At 33.8% G+C, this 19806-nt stretch overlaps 2 protein-coding genes across 2 annotated transcripts; one reads left to right on the top strand and one right to left on the bottom strand.

The window, feature by feature from the left end:
* The first annotated feature begins 8167 nt into the window (after positions 1 to 8167).
* Positions 8168 to 9922, top strand: LOC111384761 (protein FAR1-RELATED SEQUENCE 5-like). The gene is made up of 2 exons (XM_023009085.1): positions 8168 to 9478; positions 9565 to 9922. The coding sequence occupies exon 1, from the start codon at positions 8291 to 8293 to the stop codon at positions 8978 to 8980; it is 690 nt and encodes a 229-aa protein (XP_022864853.1). The 5' UTR covers positions 8168 to 8290; the 3' UTR covers positions 8981 to 9478; positions 9565 to 9922.
* Positions 9923 to 10621: 699 nt separating this feature from the next.
* Positions 10622 to 12012, bottom strand: LOC111384758. Its single transcript, XM_023009082.1, has 3 exons — positions 11891 to 12012; positions 11767 to 11811; positions 10622 to 11223 (listed from the first exon to the last, which is right to left on the bottom strand). The coding sequence occupies exon 3, from the start codon at positions 11151 to 11153 to the stop codon at positions 10770 to 10772; it is 384 nt and encodes a 127-aa protein (XP_022864850.1). The 5' UTR covers positions 11154 to 11223; positions 11767 to 11811; positions 11891 to 12012; the 3' UTR covers positions 10622 to 10769.
* Positions 12013 to 19806: the final 7794 nt, after the last annotated feature.

The following is a 19806-nucleotide window of genomic DNA, read 5'->3' as shown; positions in this document are numbered from 1 at the left end:
CTTTCACAAATCTATCTTCATCTCTCTAGCAATATTTTTCAGGACGTTTTGAAGGAGAAAACCACATTTGTGTTGTGGTTGAAGTTTGAGGAATTGTGCATGACTAAAAGTCTGACACACAAATTACATTCAAAATAGAGGTTGTATTCTATTTTCATGGCAGAATGCGAATCTTTGGAAGATCATCTGACTGTATTTAAGGAGATCATTATTGATTTGGAGACTTTAGAGATAAAGTATGATGAAAAAGATTTAGCTTTAATCCTTTTATGTCTGTTGCCCTCTTCGTTTACTTCGTTTAGAGACACGATCTTGTATAGTCGTGATACTCTTAACGCTGAAGATATGTATGGTGCTTTTTTTTCAAAAGAAAAGATGAAGCATCTAATTAAATTTGAGGCCAGAGATGAAGAATGCCTTGTTTTTCATGGTGATTAGAGAATAGGTAAGTCGAGATCAAATTTCAGTAATCAAGTTTGTTATTATTGCAAGAAGAAAGAACACAGTAAGAGAGATTGTGACAAATTGCAGAACAAAATTAATTTAACTGCAAATCATGATAAGCAATCAAATAATTCAAATGAGACCAACATAGTCGAGAACTATTTGAATGATGGAGATATTTTGACGATTTCTGACATGGAATCCGAACCTAACGAGGAGTGAATTTTGGATACAGCTTGTCCGTTTCATATGTGTCCCCAAACGGGATTTGTTTGAAACATATGAAACGATGATTTCGGGTGTCGTTGTTGTGGGTAACGACGAACTTTCTCAGGATAGCTAGTATTGGTAAAGTCAGATTGAAGTTATTGAATGGAATATGTAAAATACTTGATCATGTTTGATATACTCCAGACTCGAAGAAGCATCTCATTTCATTAAATACTCTTGATTCAAAAGGTATGCGTTCTCTAGAGAAGATGAAGTTTTAAGAGTTCGGAAAGGTGTTCGTGTTGTATTGGAGGGGCGAAAGAGATTCCAATTACACATCTTGCAAGGTCGGGCTAAATTTGTATAGAAAAGTCAGTACTGATTTAGTACATAGTGGAGATTCAATTTAGTACTTTATCTTTGGGATTTTGTTCAGGGTCAACATTGAAGAATACTACTCAGTTGAGTTTGGAGGATATGGGTAATTTCGCTTTGCTACCATTACCTATGTTTCCATCATTCAACTGCTAAGGATAGACCCACTGGAGATTGGCACGTAGATCCTAATTCAATTGCACATGCTTTTAGCATTTTTTGAAGGTGTTGAGACTAGCCATGGGCATTCTATGAAAGTATTAGGAGTTGATTCTACTATAGTGTGTGCTTCAACACTGTTTGGTAACTTATATTCTTTTTGAATTTTGGGAATTCGATGTTTGGGTTTATATATCTGTACTGGATACAGTGGAAAAGAATGAGTATTTTGTGTTAGTAAAAGTTTGGTTCTTGTTGAAGAGTTCAAATCTTTTCATTGTAGTCAGATATATTTTTTTAAGTAGAGAAATTTGGGTGCTTTGTTCGTTGCATCGAATTTGTGTCAATGTGGAGATTTTTGGACTCAAATTGGGTTATAGTTTTTTTGGGGAAAATAATTTTTCCTTAGTTACATGTGCTTCTATCGGAAAAATATTATTTCCTTTATTCCCTGCGTTTTTATTGGAAAAAAATATTGTTTCCTTTATTACACATTATTTTTTTATCTTGTTTCCATCTTTGTGGTATTTTTAAGGTTTGGCATGCACTTTTATAAATAATTGACTGTTTTTACAAGTTTTGTATTACTGAAATATAGAATAATTGTGTATGCACGGTTATTGTATTTGTTTTCTCCATATTTGTCAATTGAATAAAATACTCCACTCCTCTGTCAATTAACTCTTTACCTTTAATCTTGTTGTTTGTTTGTGATCATATATTTTATATCATGTCATATATATTACATCGATCTTTTTTAGTTCCCAACAAGTGGAATCAGAGCTATTGGTTGTGATTTGTTCGAGGTTTTTGTTATTGATAGTAGCCATGAAGTATAAAACTCCATTCTTTGATGGCAATACAAAATTCTAGTTGTGGCAAGTGAATATGCGAGATATACTTATTCATACGGATTTGGATAATGCGTTGTTGAGATTTGACAAAATGCTAACAACTTGGACAACGAAGAAAAAACAACGTAAGGATCGAAATGCACTTTCACAAATCCATCTTCATCTCTCTAACAATATTTTTCAGGAAGTTTTGAAAGAGAAAATGGCAGCTACGTTGTGGTTAAAATTGAAGCAATTGTACATGACTAAAAGTCTGATAGACAAATTGTATCTAAAATAGAGCTTGTATTCTCATTGCATGGCAGAAGGTGGATATTTGGAAAATCATCTGACTGTCTGGGCAAGGAGATCATTGCTGATTTAGGGAATTTAGAGGTAACATATGATGATGAAGATTTAGCCTTAATCCTTTTATGTTCGATGTCCACTTAGTTTACTTCGTCTATAAACACAATCTTGTATAGCAGTGATACTCTCACCATTGAAGATATGTATGATGCTTTATTTTCAAAATAGATGAAGCATCTGGTTGAATCTGAGGTCAGAGATGGAGAACGCCTTGTTTTTCATGGTGATTAAAAAAGGGATAAGTCGATGTCAAAATTCAGTAATCATGTTTGTTATTATTGCAAGAAAAAAGAACACATTAAGAGGGATTATGACAAATTTCAGAACAAAAGTAATTTGACTGCAAATCATGGGAAGCAATCAAATACTTCAAATGAGACCAACAAGTCGAAAACTATTTGAGTGATGGAGATATTTTTACGATTTCTAACATGGAATCCAAACCTGACGAGGAGTGGATTTTGGATACAGCTTGTGCTTTTCATATGCGTCCTAATAGGAATTTGTTTGAAACGGTGATGCAAGGTGTCGTTGTCGTGGGTAACAATGAACCTTTAGTGTAGTTGGTATTGGTAGAGTCAAATTGAAGTTGGTAAATGGAACATATAAAACACTTGATCACATTCGATATATTTTAGATTCGTATTTAACTACTAGGAATAAACCAATTAGAGATAGGTACGAGGATGCTGATTTAATTGCACATGCTTTTAGCATTTTTGAAGGTGTTGGGACTAGTTAGAGGTATCTATGAAAGCATTGTAAGTTGATTCTACTACAGTGTGTGCTTCAACATGTTTGGTAATTTATAATTCTTTGTGAATTTTGGGAATCAAGTGTTTGGGTTTATATATGTATATTGGATACAATGGAAAAGAATGAGTATTTTGTGTTGGAAAAAGTTTGGTTCTTATTGAAAGTTTGAATTTTTTTCATTGCAGTCGAATATATTTTTCTAGGTGGAGAAATTTTAGAGTTTCTTTAGTTGCATCAAAATTTGTGTTAAGGTGGAGAATGTTGGAATTTTTTGACCCAAATTAGGTTAAAGTTCTTTTTGGGAAAAATAATTTTTTCTTAATTACACATGGTTTTATTGGAAAAATATTATTTCCTTTATTCTACGTGTTTTTATTGAAAAAAAATATTGCTTCCTTTACACATTATTTTTTATCTTGTTTCCATTTTTGTGGTAGTTTTAGAGTTTGGCATACATCCTTATGAATACTTAACTCTTTTCATGTGTTTGTATTACTAAGAATAGAATAATTGTGTAGGCTTATTTTTTGTATTTTGTTTTCTCCATATTTGTCAATTGAGTGAAAATACTCCGTTCATCTACCAATTAATTCTTTGTTGTTTGTTTACAATCATATACTTCATATCGTGCCACATATATAATCTCGACTCTTTTTATTTCCCAACACTTTCTGCATCCATTGATTTTATTTCAGTGAAAATTATTTACAATGCACACTTTGTAACATCGTTCAATTCATTAGATGTATGTTTGTAACAATACCTCCCTGTATCTTTGAAGTAATTAAATTGCATGTATACATATGGATTATTTTGGCAAAAATGTACTTTATGTAAAATAAATATGCATTTTTATTTTAATCTGAGTTTCTTATCTTCAGACAATTGAGTAATTAGATTTTGGATTTTCAATATCTCCTATATGTTGGTGAAGATAAACAACTCCATTATAGATTCCAAGACACATGATGATGCTCTCCTTTAATCTATATTTGTCCGCATTATACTTCTTCATCTTTTAAAAGGTTGAACCCCAACTTTAAGGATCCCCCACCACCTCGTCCCTGAAATATCGTGAGAAAGGTTAATCGTGATATATGCTCCAGCAGACCAAGGAACAAAAGCTGTCTGTACGCTGGTACCCATAAAAAGTTTTCAATTCATGTTTCAGAAATTGAACCCTATAATGCGGCTACCAACAAAATTGAGTATACCTCACCCTTGTTCTTTGTACAACTGGGATATGCCCCGGAGGACATACTTCTTCATCTTTTGCTCATACGAATGGTGTCCCCTTCATCAAGTTTCATAACATGTGCTTTTTACCTTGATCTATTGTTACTTGATTTGTATATTCATCTTTGAGCCAACGTACTAATGTACGAGACAACATTATTTGAAAATTTTCTCTAATAGTCATCCATCTTTTTCAAAATACGGCGTTCGAAAAAACTTTCATATAAGTTCACTAAACGCTAAACCAAGGTGGTGTGTGGTAACTAGGCTTTGAACTAGTGACCCCATATGGTTAACCGGATGTATTCCCTACGCAAGTTTGATAATCTTTAAGTGTTGATAAAATTGATATGTGATAAGCCATGTGTCCTATATTTTTTATTCATGATTATCTTAAGTTGTGGCCAAAATACTTTGAAGATGATATCATGTCATTCGTATATTCTATAAATTACTATATGAATATAAGAGCTAGATAATTTAACCTCTAATTTTTTGTTTCATTTACCGAATACTTTCTCTTGGGGATAAAATATTTGTGTTTGAAATCAGATGCATGATGTACCTTACTCGTTGAATCTTAGAACTTGATGTTTTAAATGTTAGGTTGAGTTTTATCATTCATGGTCATTAGCTGCCCACAGTTTCATTCCCTTTGACATTTTTCAAACTAAATCACTTACGAGGCTTTTCGTTGAATGAGCTGTCAAATTTTGACTTGACTTTAAATAATCAATTGTTACCATCTGTTATTAATTGTCTAATCGAGTTGTATCTTAACTCAATATGTCTAGATTATAGACATGAATACAAGCATTAGACAAAGATGCTTCATATCACAATGGATGGAAACTTGTGGCATCGATTTAAGCCAAATAGGAATCTCCCTTGATGAATTCCTAAGCCATTTCGCTTGCTTACTGCATGAAGCAAATTCTATGAACTCAACTACCATGGCGGATTTTGCAAATCATGAAAGAATTCCAATCAATCCCATGCTTTCAGCAGTATATTCATTTTCAATCTCATGACCTTAGCAGCAGATTAATATTTCTCATTTCTGTACACTGTTAGCAGAGTTCATTGTGTCATTTCTGTGTATTGATTTATTTCCTTTCTCTTTCTTTAAGTTGTATAAATCTTTTATTTTTATAATAAAAAGAAGGGTAAATATATTCACACCACAATTTTTGTTACCTACACCCATTTTAATTGCAATGAATATCTCTAAACTTTTCTTATTTTTACATTTAAGTTCTCAGCTTTCTTGAAAAAAAAAATTATCATTAACCCTCTATTAATTTTCACATCTTCTCTATACATAGAGATGATTTTCGTTCAAAATATTTGTTATGAGGAAAGAAAAAATATATCTATCTCTTGTATTTTTAAATAACCGAAATAAATAACTTATACAAAAGTTGAACAAAATATTTGCCTCTCTTTCCAATACAAGTTAGTAGAATATTTAGATAAAAATCGAAAATATGTTAATTAATTGAAGATTAATAATAACAATACGATGAGAAAAAAGTTGAAAACATTATAGCAAATGTAGGCAAATATTGAAAATTGTGCTTGTAATTATAATGTTGTGCAAAAGTAAAAAAATGTTGTGTGAATATAATTACACTAAAAATGAATATAGGGAACTTTCCAGCAATATTCATTTCCCTTTAGAACCAATATGGTCAATGTGGTTCATTTTATCTACCAAATTAAATCTTGTTACTCATTCCAAGATAATGATAAAATGCTCATACAAACACTATGTAGCAACGCAATAGCATTTTCCATGACATATTTTGTTAAAGGGATATTTCGATCAATTGCTTAAAAGTTGTGGGGAAAAAATACATTGAAAAAGACGATTCTTTTACAATAAAGTTATGAGTACATAAGCCAATTCATAAAGGTGTCCAAAAATGCTAAGGTGGCATTTTTTTTACCCAATTTCTCACAAGTGAGAACAAGACCAAACAATAAAAAGGAAATAAAAAATGTGTGAAACCCAACAAATTCAAATTGAAATTAGCCCTACCATACAGACATTTCCTTTTCATTTTCATTCACTCTTTCCCGTCATTTTCATTTTCATTCACTCGTTCCCGACAAATACGCTTCTTCGTGGAAGGCGACCCCATTCCCGGCGACTCCAGAATCTTCAATGCAGTCTAAAATTGCGAATTCCCCTTTCATTTTCATTCCCAGTTACCACATTGAACCCTTCCGCTCCTGGAAGAGGCGACTCACGCCACTGTCATTTTCATTCACTTGTTCCTCGGCAAATACGCTTCTTCTTCGAAGGTGACCCCATTCCCGACAACTCTAGTATCTTCAACGCAGTAAAAAATTGCGAATTTTTCTTTCATTTTCATTCCCAGTTACCACATTGAACCCTTCCGCTCTCAGAAGAGGCAACTCACGCCACAGTCGACCCTGTTCCCGGAGACAACGACACCTTCAACACAGACAACACCTTCAACGCAGTCATCACCCATGTAATGGAAGGGCTTGCAGAGCAATTTTTCTCATTCCCTGATATGGTAGCAGGTCGAGTTGAAGACAACAACGATGGATTTGCAGATATCACAGGCTCAAATGGTAAATCACGTTTTCCTCTCCATTCGAAATCTCACGGTTTACCAATTAGATAACCATGTACAAAACTAACACATGATTTTCCTTCTTCCTCCGCCTCTACAGAGAATGACAGGTATATTGAAGGAGGGTCAGTTTCAGACAACATGGTTGCTGAGATTACCGACCACGATATGCTTTGTTCATTCGTGAAGTTTGCAGTTATACGTTTGTCACATACCTAATGACAATAAATGGTCATTTTACAATATAGGAATTGTCTGACTGTTTTGATAAAAAACTGGAATGTAGCATAGTTGCATATCACTACATTGACTTCATTAAAACAGTTGTTTCTGCAATCTTTCACCTCATAATGTGGAACCTCATTATTGCAGAAGTGGATGATGACATTCTTGAAGGAGTGGATTTGAAGTCGTCTAATATTGTAGGTGACGACGGTTTGGCCAAGGAAATGGTAGGTGTTGAAAATGAGATAATCGTGCCTACGGTTGGTATGAAATTTGTGGACGACATCGAGGTATTCAAATTTTATAAGAGATACGCTTATCAAGTAGGATTTCCTGTTAGAAAATGAAATACAAAGAGGGGAGATAATGGGTCAGTACGGTATGTGAGTTTTACCTGTAGTCGAGAAGGGTGACGAAATCATAATAAAAGCACATCATTGAATCCTCCACCAACAATTCAAATTGGGTGTAAAGCCAGGTTGACTGCGTGTTCTGATGCATGTGGAATATTTCGAATGAACATGGTACATTTAGAGCATAACAATAAAACAAGCCCATCTAAGTTCAAGTTGTATAGATGTAATAGGCAACTTAGTGAACGTGTCAAAAGACGACTTGAGGTAAATGACATAGCAGGCATACCATTGCATAAAAGCTTTAATTCAACTGTAATGGAGGCAGGTGGTTTTGATAATATAACATGTGTTTGAAAGATTGCAGAAACTTCATCGAGAAAGTGCGACGTTTAAGACTAGGGGAAGGGGATGCCCTTGCAATTCAAGCTTACTTCGCAAAAATGTAGTCATGTAATCCTGGTTTTTTCTTTAATATGGACTTAGATGATGATTGTCGGTTGAGAAATGTGTTTTGGGTAGATAATAGATGTCGTGAAGCGTATAAAGAATTTGGAGATGTTGTTACTTTTGACACCACATACCTTATGAACAAGTATGATATGCACTTTGCTCCTTGCGTGGGGGTCAATCACCATGGGCAATCAACTCTTCTTGGCTATGGTTTGGTTTAAATGAGGATACTAACACATTTGTTTGGTTGTTTCGGACATGGTTGGAATGCATGAATGGTCAAGCTCCTAATGGAATTATTACAGATCAAGATCGAGCTATGCAAAATGCTATTCAAATTATTTTTCCGAAGGCGAAACATAGATGGTGCTTATGGCACATACTAAAGAAGTTGCCAGAGAAGTTTGGCTATCACAAAGCCAAAGGTCCAATAATGCATGCTATACATGTGTTAGTCTACGACACATTAAGTTGTGAAGAATTTGAGGAAGGCTGGTTGAATATGCTTGATCAGTTTGAATCACGAGATCTTGATTGGTTGAGTGGACTCTATGAAGAGGGAACTCGTTGGGTACCATGCTACCTGCACACTACATTTTGGGCAGATATGTCAACCACACAAAGGAGTGAGAGCATGAATGCATTCTTCGATGGCTATGTGCATTCGAAGACTTCTTTGAAGCTTTTTGTAGAGCAATATGAGCGAGTGTTGAGAACTAAAGTGGAGAAAGAATTTCAGGCTAATTTCAGATCATTTTCTCAAATGATTCCATGTGCCACTAAGTACGATATGGAGAAACAATTTCAAGTTGTGTACACTATCACGAAATTTAGAGAGTTCCAACAAGAGTTCATGGGGAAGGTCTACTGTGACGTTTTATCTATGACAGACTGTTCTGGGAAAACGAAGTACGTGAGGATATCATTCTTAGTGAAGGAATGTAGAAAAGAATATTTATAGTGAAATTCCTTAGTGACAGTTGTGAGATTGAGTGCAATTGTCATTTGTTTGAGTTCCGAGGTATCATTTGCAAACACTCAATATCGGTTTTAATTCGGAATAACGTACAATTGCTTCCCGATAAGTATGTCTTGCGGAGATGGAGGCGAGATGTTAGTCGACCATATATGCGGGTCCCAACGACATACGATGGTTTGGTTTGTACAGCTGAGCAATTAAGGTACGAGAGGTTGTGTCTCACTTTTACGAAGATGGCAGACTTGATAGCGCTAAATGAAGAACAGTCCAATCATCTATTGGGGTGGATTGAATCCCAAACAAACCAATTATCTAAATCAAATTGTGGTAACTCGGTTGTGCACGTACCTGAAGCTCAAAAATGATGAAAGCATCCACATTTGGGACCCGAAGCTTACAAAAAGAAAAGGTGCCCCCAGAAAGTTGCGCAAAAAGAGTCCGTTGGAGGTGAATTCAAAAAAACCAAAGGGTCGAAAGAAGGTCTTACTATCTCTGCATTACTCTTATCTCAATTGTATAATCAGTCAATTGCCTTTTAACCAACTTATTGTTTACATCATGTACAGGTTCCAACAAGTTCAACACTTTCGCTTAAGTGTAGTGGATCGGAAGAAAATGTATTGAACACAAAAAATGATGACAAGGCTGAAGATCATTGCATTTCATCTTCTCAAACACACCAACTTTTTGTAACACAAGAGAGCGTTGATGTTATTGAACGTTTGTAGGGAGAATCTATTGTTTTGAATGTGTTCTTCTACACTAAAGGCGTTTAACCTATTTCTTTTGATGTGGAAGGTGGTAAAAAAAAAATCCGCTGGTCATGCTAAGAAACTTGCAGCCAGTGTACAGAGAAAGAACATGTTCTGATGGTACTGTTACATTGTTTTCCCTTTTGGTAATTGTTTGATCCAGCTTTCCTAATGTGTTTAACTACCCAATTCCATGATCTTATTTAGTTTTAGGTATTATCTGTGTTGGAGGTGATGGAATCGTGAATGAGGTTTGCAGAACTATCATTTCCATTCATGCTCGTTCATTCATGTTATATGAATAAGTGGGGTACTTTTGAGCAAATTTGGTTCTAGTTTTTGGGTGAAAATTTTGTAATAACGTTATTAAGGTAGCCCCAATTGTCTATTATTTTGTAATATTCAGGTTCTAATATTTTGTAAACTCAGGCAGAATCTAAATGTTATGTGGCTCGAATTATCTATTACGAGTTTTTCCTTTCGTGTCTATTACGGTTATGAATGGGTTGTGGGTATAGATACTATGGACTACGTCAAAATAATTGATATTAAGACAGAGTCAAAATAATATTTGTTAGGGGACATTACAAGAAAGGCATGGAAATGTAATCAGCAATAATCTTAGTTAAGCATGTAAAGTCTCTGATCCTGCTTTTCTCTCTAAATTATACCATGGTAGTCACTTGGTTAAAAAAAGATAGAATTGTTCTCAACTGCTCAAGTATTTTCTTACGGTGAACTAAATATAAAAACAAAAAAAGGAACATTAATCTTACTCTGTTGATGCATGCCCATTTGCATTGAAGCAAAATTCCCCATAACATTATTTGTCAGATAATATGCCCAAAATTTAAGCTTCTCAAGCGTCCAGTGAACATAAACATAGAACCGTGGAATTAAAATGTGGCTCAACATTAACATAAACATAAGTGTCGTTGAAATATCCGATTACATAAGTTCGACGGATAGCTACAACTACATAAGACACAAAAACATAAACATAAACATAAACATAAAAATCAGTTCTCCTCCCTACGCTTTCCCTTGGCAATATCTTCCAACTTCCCCTTTCCCTTCCGGATAGTTATGTTGAATGATATCTCAACATCCTCTTCTTCTATCTTTAATTCGGCAACACTTTTCAACAAGTCATCCATTGGTGCTTTAGCTTTGCTTGGAGACGTCCCAACGAGGCTTGATTGCATTCCATCACAATAATTATTGGATTGTCCTTCAAACGGCAAGGGTTTCTTCTTCAAGGACTTCCCGTCATTCCAGTCGAAATATCCACAATCTTTTGTACAACACAAGAATATTCGGCCTATGTTGTTCGTCTTCTTTTCAACCTCCATCATTTTTACAATTCCTTGTAAAGAGTTAGGACATTTTTTTTGGACAGTCATACAGTTGATGCCCAAGATCTCGACAACTATGGTAGATACCCTTATTCTTTCCAGCCATTCAATATTACAGCTGTGGAAGATTTGTATCGAAATCGAAAAACACCCAAAGCTCAGCTTGCTTAATTAATACGATTATATGATACAGTACATTCACAATGCATTGATTCTCAAACTACGTCATGTAATACTATTATGCAATATAGTACATTCACAGGAAATAGCATAATCTAAGTTCATAGGAAGTAGCATAATCTAAGTTCACATGAAATAGCATAATCAAAAGACGACTGTATAGCTGAATGGGGGCGACATGGTCGTGATAAGATGTAGCTAAAAACTGAACCACAAAGAACAATTTCTGTACAGTAAATCGCCACTCTAACAAGATCACATATAACCAAATAAATACAACAGCAATCAGCAGTGTTTGTGCCTTGATGACTTCCCGTCTAAATGGTAGGGAAAAAGAAAATCGTGTAGCTAAAACCCATAAAGACGTCGTGCAACTGAAACCTAAAAAAACAAAACTAAAAAAAAAGAAAAAAAACAAAATGGCTGTCAGATCTCGTGAAAACGAAAATCCATTTTGGAAGAAGAGTAAGCTGAATCATACCATCGTTGAGGATATAGGAGTTGATCTGTGACCAAAACGGTAAAACTGAAACCCAAAAACGGTAAAAGGTTATCTACCAAACAAAAAGAGAAACCCACTCATTCTGGGGGTTGATTACTAATAACGTTGTCGGGAGCGAGTTAAGATTCTGGGGTCGCCAGGAACGGGGTCGCCTTCGACGAAGAAGCGTATTTGCCGGAAACGAGTGAATGAAAATGAAAAGGACGGGAACGAGTGAATAAAAATGAAAAGGAAATTTGTACATTAGGGCTAATTTCAATTTGAATTTGTTGGGTTTCAGACATTGGGCTGGGCAAATTATATTGGCATCACAGCCCAATAATGTCAAACAATTGATAGACCTACAAATCTTTTATAAAGAACCACACACACACACAGAGAATGATAATATCGTGTACTAGCCAGTCTGTGACTTTCCACCCTCATTTCTTTAACTAAATAAAGCAATTAGATCCTGGTTTGTAAATGAAATTTCATGTTCATTGTCTTGAACTATCTTGAGAGATATGTGCATAATAGTGAGATTATAGTGTGTAGCAATTGTCTTTGAAGTAAATATGTCATCATCCTAAAATATCACCATCATGACTCAAAAATAATTCACATTAGAATCGACTTAATCAGATGCTTTATTTTCACTCTCGCAAATATTCTTCAAAAGTAATCTTTATCAATAGAACCAAAAGAATAGTTGGGAAATAAAAATCACAAATTTATCTTGTATTTAGAGTGATCAACATTGAGAACATTTTATAAAATACGATACATGTTAGTATGCGATGTAGTCGATGGTAAAAAAATTGCAAAAATAAATTCTCCTCACCTGTCTAGCTCCATGACGATCGACCATTTTTCATTCATTTGAAAATTAACTGAAGTAATAAATTGGGATGGGTATCGATTCCATATCTTCATTTTAATTTACTGTTGAAATGAACTGAAGAAAAAGAAAGCTAAATAGATGGTCCATAAACGATTAGTTTGGATCAACTAATAATCTCATCAAACAGCCCAAGTCGTCTTAGCTGCGTCTAACATGTGCACATACCATTCAGATAAAAAAAAATTCATTTTTAGTTTAAAAAAATTTATAAATTTTTCCAACAAATTGTAAATAAAATAAAATATATCTAAGCAAATGCACTTACAGACCCAAAATAATGAAAACAACTTCTTTTCATTCTTTTCACTAATTTAAAAGTGGCAAAATAGTAATTTTGCATTATATATATAAAATAAATTAAAAAGATAAATGTTTTTATTTTATTTTAAAAACTTTTTTTTAATTTAGTTTTTATTTCATTTTATTTATCTAAGTAACGTTTTTCTAAAATAAGTTTTTATTTTATTTTAAAAATGTTTTGTTTAACAAAAGTTTTTATTTTATTTTATTTTTTAAGTGACTTTTTTTATATAATTTTTTAATTGATTTTTTAATTTATCTTATAAATATAATGCAAAGTTACCGTTTTAACCCTTTTAAAATTAATGAAAAAGGATGAAAAGAAGTTAAATGGCCATAGTGAAATGTTATATGAAATCAAATGATCATGGTGAAACGTTAGATTGGATGACCATGGTGAAAATAAATAAACATTTCACTTATACTTAGTAAGCCCCTTTGTGTCATTCATTTTTTTCATAATTATTTTTTCTCAAACTAATATTTAATCATACATTCATACAATAAAATAATTTGCATATAAATTTAATTTTTTTTTTAACCATACATTCTTCAAAAATTACTATTACAAAATTTATTTTCTAAAAAATAAAAAATAATGGCTATCAAACGGAGGTTACCCCCCTCAGGGCAGTTTGGTGGCCTTTAATTTGAAAATGTTATGTTTTCAATAGTAATTATGTGATTAAAAAATGAAATTTTTTTATTATTATTTATATGTAGAATATTTTATTATACGAATATGTAATCGTAAATAACTATCATAAATAAATTAAATTAAATTAAATTACTTTACAGACAGAGAGAGAGAGAGATGGTGGGTCAAAGGTTATGTCCCTAATGAACAGCAGATTCGCCGCGGCACCTTCACTACACTCACACGCCACGGCAGCGAAAGGAGCACAAACAAAATCGTGGGGTTTTAGAGTGGTTTCAGGGGCATTGATTTGTTTGACAGGAGGAGTAGCGCTGAGTGCTCTTAATGATCTTGCCATTTACCATGGTTGTAGCAGGTTATGCTCTTTATGAAATATATTTGTTGTGACTAGAACTATGATATTGGTGCTTCCATATTTTCAGCTATTAAAACGTGTTATGAAAATGCGATTTTATAAATGGCATTCTGCCTGATGATGACACCTGACTTTATTCCTACCGTTGGATGAAGGGTTACATTTTTGGTGATATATATGGGATTTGATGATTCGTTTGGCTAAGCGACTTTTCATTTTGTCTGACTCTTGAGTGAGATTCAAGAGTGTTCTTCTATTCTCTCGAGTTAGGGTTTTCTGTTTCCCTATTTTCTTGTAATCGATCATCTCATTCGATGTGTATTTTGGAAGGCTGTTAACCACTGAATACTGGTATATTCTTGAGTGATACCTAGAGTCCTCATGTGTTGAGGTTAGGGATGTGGTCTGTTGATTCGTTGTGAGTCTGAGGCAGATATGTGGTTCCTTCGAAGAGACAAGTCTCTTTCTTGTGTATTCTTGTAGTAGTTGAACTCTGTAACCTTCGATTGCCTATTTTTGGGGCTTTAGTGCAATTGAGCTATATCCACTTTCGATTGGATGCTCAATAGGAAATTAGGTGCTTAGTCACTGAACCTCTGGGATTTCGACTGAAAAATCTTGTTGTGTTCTTTATTTTCTGCAAGTTTAATTTCTGTTATTTTGATCGATTGTATCTTGCAACTTATTGTGTGGGTTTTTGGCCCTCTTTCAGTGGTATCAGAGTGTTGAATTGGGGCAAGATACCTGGATCTTTGAAGGAGGGAATCGATATGCTGCAGATCTAAAATTTTTGGAACTGCTATTAAGCAGTATTGAAGGACCTTGAGTATTTTATACTGTTGGGTGAGATCTTTTAATTTTGTAAAGTTTACTTTCCGAAATTTGTGTGTTTCGATTTTTTTCCCTTGATTAACCATACAAAAACTACCCACTGGTGCCTAGTCTTTGTCCAAAGACTCCTGCGAGGTCTTGGGAATCTGAGAAAAGCCCAGTTTGGGGGTGTATCTGGGGAATCTTGAAGGAGGAATTTCAGAAACCTAAAATTTCTGCCCTCTGTTATTGTGTCCTTGATTTGATATGCATATTATATATGTGATTTAAACTTGCTTGTGTTGTGTCTTCTTGAACAATATTTTGAATTTGTGTTGATATTGTTGTGTGTCCAGTGTATACTGTGGTGTGATCTTTTGACTCGAACTTGTACATTCCGTGTGACATAAGAAAATGGCTACTGCTAAATTTGAGGTTGCACAATTCGATGGAAAAATTTATTACAATATGTGGAGTCAAAAGATGAAAGCTATACTAATGCAAATGAGATGTGTTAGGGCTTTCGATGACACTTGGCCTCAAGAAATGAACCCTACTAGGAAGGTTGAATTAGAAGAGATAGCCTGGAGTACTATCTTCTTGTATCTGTCTGAGAATGTGATAAGAACTATTGGTGAAACCAAGATAGCTTCTGAATTGTGGACTAAATTAGAAAAACAGTATGTGACAAAAACCATCCCAAACAAATGTTATCTGTTAAAAGAACTCTTTTCTTTTAAGATGAACCCTTCCACTGATTTGGATGATAACTTGAATAGGTTTACATAATTGACTCAAGATTTGACCAACTATGATGAAAAACTTTCACAAGATCAGTTGGCTATGATCTTGTTGAACTCCATTAGTGATAAATATAAAGATATCAAGGTTGCCTTGGAATATGGTAGGGATGAACTGACTACAGAAATAATGATTAATGCCCTAAAAAATAAGGCCCTAGAAATCAAATCTGAGACCATAGAAAATCATAATGGGGATACCTTATTGGCAAAAGGAAAAGGCTTTAGTAAATCCAACTATTACTCAAAAGCTTCATTTGATAATAAGTAAAAATGGGGTGATAAGGGTAAGTCTAAAAGCAAGGCCAAAGGTAAGAAATGTTTTTATTGTGGAAAACAGGGACATTTTATCAAAGACTATTACAAAAAGAAAAATGAGTCAAAAGAAAAGAAATATGAAGTTGGGGATGCTGTCTTAGTGTATAACAAAGATAATATTGAAGATGGCTTGGTCCTTGTGAATGGGAACAAGAGACTAAGTGATGAATGGATTCTTGATTCAGGCTGTTCATTTCATATGTGCCCTAATAAGAATAGTTTTCTTGAAATTGAAAAAAACTATTGGTGGGCAAGTCATAATGGGTAACAATATGACATGTAAAGTAAATGGAATAGGTACTATTAAATTGTTACCTGACAATGGGAAGGTTCTATTTCTAAAAGGAACCAGATATGTTCCTAAACTTGAGAGAAATCTAGTGTCTCTAGGAATGTTGGATGATATAGAGTTCAACATAAAACTAGGTCATGGACATATTGAAATTCTTAGGGGCAATGATCTAGTCATTAGCACTCCTAAGAGACATGAACTTTACTTTCTTAAAGCTAAACCTTTACTTGGCTTAACTGCTACTGTTTTAGCTGAAAATTTTTCTCTTGCAAAATTATGGCATGAAAGACTTGGCCACATTGACAAGAAAAGTTTAAAGGCTTTAGAAAACAAAGGAATTTTTGGCAAACAAAGGCTTGGTGATATTGGTCATTATGAACAATGTGTGATTGGTAAATAGGTTAAGCTTCCTTTTCTGCCTGGAACTCATAAAACTAAACAAATTCTCGAGTACTTGCCTACTGATTTATGGGGACCTATATCTGTGTGTACTCTTTCAGGTTTTAAATATTATCCTTTGATCATTGATGATAATCATCAAGAAAAATCTGGATTTTCTTATTAAAATCTAAAGATGAGACTTTTTCAGTCTTTAGGGACTGGAAAACACAAATAAAAAATCAAACCGATCACAAGATAAAAATATTAAAAACAGATAATGGTCTGGAATTTTGTAATCATGAGTTCAATAACTTCTGTAAAGAACATGGTATATTAAGATATCTCACTGTCACCTATACACCTCAACAAAATGGCATAGCTGAAAGAATGAACAGAACTTTACTAAAGTTAGATGCATACTATTAAGTTCTGGATTGCCAAAAATATTTTGGGGTGAAGCTGTAAAAACAGCTGCATATTTAGTTAATAGAACACTCACTTCTGCCCTAAACTTTGAAGTAGAATCGGTGTGGACTAAAAATTCTGTTGATTATTCACATTTAAAAACCTTTGGATGTGCTGCTTATGCACACCAAAATATTGGAAAATTAGAACCTAGATCACTTAAATGTGTTTTCCTGGGTTATGGTGAAAATGTGAAGGGGTATAGATTGTGGGTTAAAAATGAGAAAGGGTATAGGGTGATTGTTAGAAGAGATGTTGTCTTTAATGAATCCCTTATGCCATGCCTAGAAGGAAAACATAATTTGACTTTTGAATTGAGGTGGACCCTCCTAAGATTGAAGGAAAAACCCATGTACCTGTTGTACCAGAAATGATTAATGCAGAAAATAATGCTGAAAATGAAACTGAAAATAATCTGCATAATAACACTAATGACCAGATTGAAAATCCAACCTATCCTATTGAAGAATATCAATTAACTAGAGATAGGGAAAGAAGGTAGACTAAACCACCTGCAAGATATGATTATGATGATTTTGTTTCATTATTTACCTATCAAGAACAAACTGAAAATGAGCCTAACACTTATGAAGATGCCATAAATTGTAAAGATTCTAAGCATTGGATAGAAGCTATGGAAGATGAAATGAGTTCACTTCTTAAAAATAAAACCTGAAAATTAGTTGAGAAGCCAAAAGGTCAAAAGCTTATAGACTGTAAATGGATTTATAAGATAAAAGAAGGTGACGGGGGAAATAATAGTCTTAGGTATAAGGCTAGATTAGTTGCAAAGGGGTTCACACAAAAGGAAAGTATAGATTAAACTGAAATATTTTCTCATGTAGCTAAATACACTACAATCAGATGTTTACTTGCTTTAGTTGCTCAATTTGGATGGAAATTTGACCGGTTAGATGTTAAGACTGCTTTTCTTTATGGTGATCTGGAAGAAACAATTTATATGAAACAACCGGTTGGGTTTGTGAAAGGAAATCCAGAAAATGTTGTGTGCCTGTTAAAGAAGTCTCTGTATGGTCTGGAATAGGCTCCTAGGTAGTGGTACAAAAGGTTTAATTCTTTTGTATTGAAACTTGGTTTTCAAAAGAACAATTATGATACATGTTTGTATTGTAGAGGTAAAGGAAGTAAACATTTTCTTTATCTTGTACTTTATGTGGATGATATGTTGCTTGCAAGTTGTGATAAATCTGAAATTGAATATATTAAGCAATAACTTAAATCTGAATTTGACATGAAAGATCTTGAAAATACTAAAAAGATTCTTGGCATGCAAATTTATAAAGAAAGAGAAAAAAGATGTTATTTCTGAATCAATATGATTATGTGATAAAGATTTTGAAAAAAATTCAACATGTTTGACTGTAAATCTGTGTCTCTGCCTCTTGCAAATTATTTTAAGCTAACCTCTGATCTCTGTCCCAAAACTCTTGAAGAATCTGATAAAATGTCAAAAGTACCTTATGCAAATATTATTGGTTCTGTGATGTATTTAATGGTATGTACTAGACCTAATCTTGCTTTTAGTATTAGCATATTAAGTAGGTTTATGAGTAACCCTGGGGAAGAACACTGGAATGCTTTAAAATGGCTCTTAAGATACTTAAAGGGTACTGCAAACTTGGGTCTTGTGTTTAAAATGAACAAAAAAGGGGTAACCTTAAAGGGATTTACTGATTCTGATTTCGCTGGAAATAGGGATAATAGGAAATCAACTTCATCCTATTTCTTTACCTTATGTGGTACAATAATTAGTTGGAAATCACAATTACAAAAGATTGTAACTTTATCCTCAACTGAAGCAGAATACATTGCTGCTTCTGATGCTTTTAAAGAAGGAATATGGTTAAGTGGATTACTTAAAGAACTTGGAATTTTTGATGAAAATGCAACATTATATTTTGATAATCAAAGTGCTATACATCTTAGTAAAAATCTCATGTATCATGATAGGACTAAACACATAGACATTAAGTATCACTTTATTAGAGACATTATTTCAGAAGGTGTTTTGAAAATTGGTAAAGTACTTACTCAGTATAACCCATCTGATATGGGAACAAAGATAATACCTTTGAACAAATTTAAAAACTGTTTGAAGACATTATCTATTAATTCTATGTGATAAATTGCAGGTACTTGGAGCAAATGAAAGGAGAAAGTGATATTGTCTCCTGACAGCACTAAACCAGAAAATATGGTAGCAAGGTGGAGATTGTTGTGACTCGAACTATGATATTGGTGCTTCCATATTTTCAGCTATTAAAACGTGTTATCAAAATGCAATTTTATAAATGGCATTCTGCCTAATGATGACACCTGGCTTTATTCCTACCGTAGGATGAAGGATTACATTTTTGGTGATATATATGGGATTTGACGATTCGTTTGGCTAAGCGACTTTTCATTTTGTCTGACTCTTGAGTGAGATTCGAGAGTGTTCTTCTATTCTCTCGAGTTAGGGTTTTCTGTTTCCCTATTTTCTTGTAATCGATCATCTCATTCGATGTGTATTTTGGAAGGTTGTTAACCACTGAATACTGGTATATTCTTGAGTGATACCTAGAGTCCTCATGTGTTGAGGTTAAGGATGTGGTCTGTTGATTCGTTGTGAGTCTGAGGTAGATCTGTGGTTCCTCCGAAGAGAGAAGTCTCTTTCTTGTGTATTCTTGTAGTAGTTGAACTCTGTAACCTTCGATTGCCTATTTTTGGGGCTTTAGTGCAACCGAGCAATATCCA

Source organism: Olea europaea, unplaced genomic scaffold (assembly GCF_002742605.1).
Source record: "Olea europaea var. sylvestris unplaced genomic scaffold, O_europaea_v1 scaffold2994, whole genome shotgun sequence".
In the NCBI taxonomy this organism is placed as follows: Eukaryota; Viridiplantae; Streptophyta; class Magnoliopsida; order Lamiales; family Oleaceae; genus Olea; species Olea europaea.
The sequence above is the reverse complement of the archived record's forward strand: the minus strand, read 5'-3'. Positions and strand labels throughout refer to the sequence as shown.